This window comes from Haliaeetus leucocephalus, unplaced genomic scaffold (assembly GCF_000737465.1).
Source record: "Haliaeetus leucocephalus isolate CR32 unplaced genomic scaffold, Haliaeetus_leucocephalus-4.0 Scaffold360, whole genome shotgun sequence".
Classification (NCBI taxonomy): domain Eukaryota; kingdom Metazoa; phylum Chordata; class Aves; order Accipitriformes; family Accipitridae; genus Haliaeetus; species Haliaeetus leucocephalus.
Window position 1 is genome coordinate 17,807 of NW_010972796.1, and position 3,365 is coordinate 21,171.

At 58.6% G+C, this 3,365-nt stretch overlaps 1 protein-coding gene across 1 annotated transcript in view; it reads left to right on the forward strand.

The window, feature by feature from the left end:
- The window catches only part of LOC104835062 (helicase SRCAP-like), a 17,234-nt gene that overhangs the window by 5,420 nt on the left and 8,449 nt on the right, over nucleotides 1-3,365 (forward strand). Inside the window, exons 2-3 of the mRNA XM_010572839.1 lie at nucleotides 797-1,039; nucleotides 1,565-1,705. Coding sequence (XP_010571141.1) covers nucleotides 797-1,039; nucleotides 1,565-1,705 — 384 coding nt within the window. The remainder of the gene's footprint in view (nucleotides 1-796; nucleotides 1,040-1,564; nucleotides 1,706-3,365) is intronic.

Sequence of the window (3,365 nt, forward strand, 5' to 3'; positions counted from 1 at the left end):
CTGGTCTCGTTTGGGGGGGCAGCTCAACCCTATAAGAGCCACTTGAGAATCTCTGGTCTCATTTGGGGGGAGTTTAGGGCGTTTTTGGGAGGCGTTAGCGTGGTTTTGGAAGTCACTTGTGGCTGGCCCGATTGCACATTAGGTGTTGCAAAATCTTTGCTATTTTATGGGACAAGCATTTTGGGGTATTTAGGGGCATTTTGGGGACCTTAGGGCTGCCCCAACCCTATAGCAGCCAATGGAGAATCTCTGAGCTCACATGGGACACATTTTGGGGGAGGTTTAGGGGGCGATTGGGACTGGTCCAACCTTTTATCAGCCACCGGAGAATCTGTGTTCTTTTACAGAAGAGTTTTGGGGGGGGACTTAGGGTTTTTTGGGGGTAATTTGGGCCGACCCAACTTTATATCGGCCACCAGAAAATCCTTTTGCAGAAGAGATTTTTGGGGGGATTTAGTGAGGTTTTGGGGGTAATTTGGGCCGACCCAACTTTATATCGGCCACCAGAAAATCCTTTTACAGAACAGATTTTTGGGGGGATTTAGGGTGTTTTGGGGGGTGATTTGGGCTGACCCAACCCTATACTGGCCACCAGAGAATCTGTGTCCTTTTATAGAACAGTTTTTTGGGGGGATTTAGGGTCTTTCTGGGGGTGATTTGGCCCGAACCAACCCTATATCGGCCACCAGAGAATCTTTGGCCTCCTATAGGACACGTTGGGGGGGGCGATCAGGCATAACCCAACCCTATATAAGCCCCTGGAGAATCTCTGATCCCACATGGGGGTTTTGAGGAGGGTTGTTGGGTGGGGGGGGGGGTTGGGGGCGCAGTTAACCCCTGCTGTGCCACGCAGGAGGCGGAGGTGGAGCACCGGGTGGCGGAGATGAAGCGTGAAGGCTTCTGGTCGTTGCGGCGTCTGCCTAAGGTCCCGGAGCCGGCCCGTCCCAAGGTCCACTGGGATTATCTCTGCGAGGAGATGCAGTGGTTGGCCGCCGACTTTGCCCAGGAACGGCGCTGGAAGAGGGGTGTCGCCCGCAAGGTGGGCTTCCCGCCCATGGGGATGGGAAGGGGCTCAGCCAATGGACGAGATTCAACCCCATAGTAGCCACTGGAGAACCTCTGGTTGCATCTTCAAGAGGTTTGGAGGAGGTTCAACCCCTTGGAGAGCCTCTGGGGGCATCTCCGAGGGGTTTGGAAGAACGTCGGGAGAGGTTCAACGCCATAGTACCTACTGGAGAACCTCTGGTGGCATTTCTGAGGGGTTTGGAGGAGTTTTGGGAGAGGTTCAACGCCTTGGCGAACCTCTGGTGGCATCTCTGAGGGGTTTGGAAGAACGTCGGGAGAGGTTCAACGCCATAGTACCTACTGGAGAACCTCTGGTGGCATCTCTGAGGGGTTTGGAGGAGTTTTGGGAGAGGTTCAACGCCTTGGCGAACCTCTGGTGGCATCTCCGATGAGTTTGGAAGAACTTCAGGGCGGGCTCAACCCTATAGCAGCCACCCGAGAGTCCCCTCCCCTACTCTGGGAGTTTGGGAGGATCCCCTCATGGGTGCCCCCCACCCAGGTGGTGCGGATGGTGATGCGGCACCACGAGGAGCAGCGGCAGAAGGAGGAGCGGGCCAAGCGGGAGGAGCAGGCCAAGCTACGCCGGGTGGCCGCTGCCATTGCCAAGGAGGTCAAGCAGTTCTGGAGCAACGTGGAGAAGGTGAGGACCCCCCCCCCCCACCCATGGGTGCCATCCCCCCACCCATGGGTGCCACCACCCCCCCCGAGCGCCTGCCACAGGTCATCACGTGGTTTTGGGGTCTCACTAGGGTTCTTGGATGGTTTTTTTTGGATGCGGAGCTACTGGGTGGCCACCACCCCCAGAGCACCCATGGGTGCTGGGCAGCATGTGCCTGACACCCCTCCCACCGCCTCCAGGGCTACTGACCCCCACCAGGTGGCCACCACCCCCTGGGCACCCATGGGTGCTCGGCAGTGTGTATCTAGCTACCTTTGGGCCACCAACGTTTCTGAGCGGCCACCAGTTCTTCTTGGTGATCTCCAACCCCCAGGGCACCCAAGGGTGCTTAGCACCCTGTCCAGCCACTCTGGGGCTACAGATTCCCCTCGATGGCCACCAGCTCCAGGGCACCCACAGGTGCCGAACAGCACATCCTTAACTGCCTGTTGGCTATCAAGTCTGTCTATGTGGCCACCACTCCTTAGAACACCCAGAGGTGCTTAGCGTGCTGTTTTGTCGTAACGTGGCAACCGCTGGGCTACCAAACCACCTCGGGTGGTTACCACCCTCCCTGTGGCACCCATGGGTGCACAACATCACGGACCCAATCACCGCAGGCTACCAAACCCCCTTAGATGGCCACCACCCAAAGGTGCCTGGCACCCCGCAATATGCCATGCTTGGGCTACCAAAACCCCTGGGTGGCCACCACCCACTGTGTGTCCCCATCCCCTGGGCCACCAAACCCCCGGGTGACCCCCCCACCAGGAGCACCCAAGGGTGCCCAGTTTCTTGTCATTGCTGAGCCTGGTCACTCCTGGGCTACCAAATCCCCCTGGTTGGCCACCACCCATTGGGCATCCCCACGTGCAGTCCCCTTCCAGCGTGGTTATTCATTGGGCTAGCAGCCTTTGCTGAGGGGCTACTAACTCTTGGGGCACCCAAGGGTGCCCAGCACCACATCCCCAAGCCCCACTGGGCTACCAAGCTCCCTTGGGTGGCCACCATCACCCTTGACAGCCATTTTGTCTTGCTATTGTAGTGCTGCAGCACATGGCCAGTGGGCAGTTGGCCAGTGAGTGCCCATGGTGGTCACTGGGTGGCCGGTGGTCACCTGTGGTGGCCAGTGAGCGGCCAGTGGTTGCCTATAGTGGCCACTAGGTGCTCGTTGGGTGCCCATGGTGCCCTGTGGTCATCTGTTGGGTGGTTGTGGTGGCCATTAGGTGCCCGTTCATTGCCTGTGGTGACCATTGGGTGGCCACTGGGTGCCTATGGTGGCTTTTGACTGTTTGCAGTGGTTGTTGGGTGGCTATTGGGTGCCTGCGGTGGCTCTTGGTTGCTCGTAGTGGCTGCTGATTGCCCGTGGTGGCCATTGGCTGCCTGTTGGTTGCCAACAGTGACTTGGGTGGTGGCTGGTTGCCCATGGTGGCCGTTGGGTGGCCAGCGGTGGTTGTTGGTTGCCACGGGGTGGTTGTTGGGTGACCCGCAGTGGCTGTTGGGTGGCTGCTCTAGCTGTTGGATGGCTCTTGGTTGCCCATGGTGGCCATTAGGTGGCCATTGGTTGCCTGTGGTGGCCTTTGGGTGGCCGTTGGTCATCCATGTTGGCCGTTGGTTGCCTGTGGTGACCATTTGGTGGCTG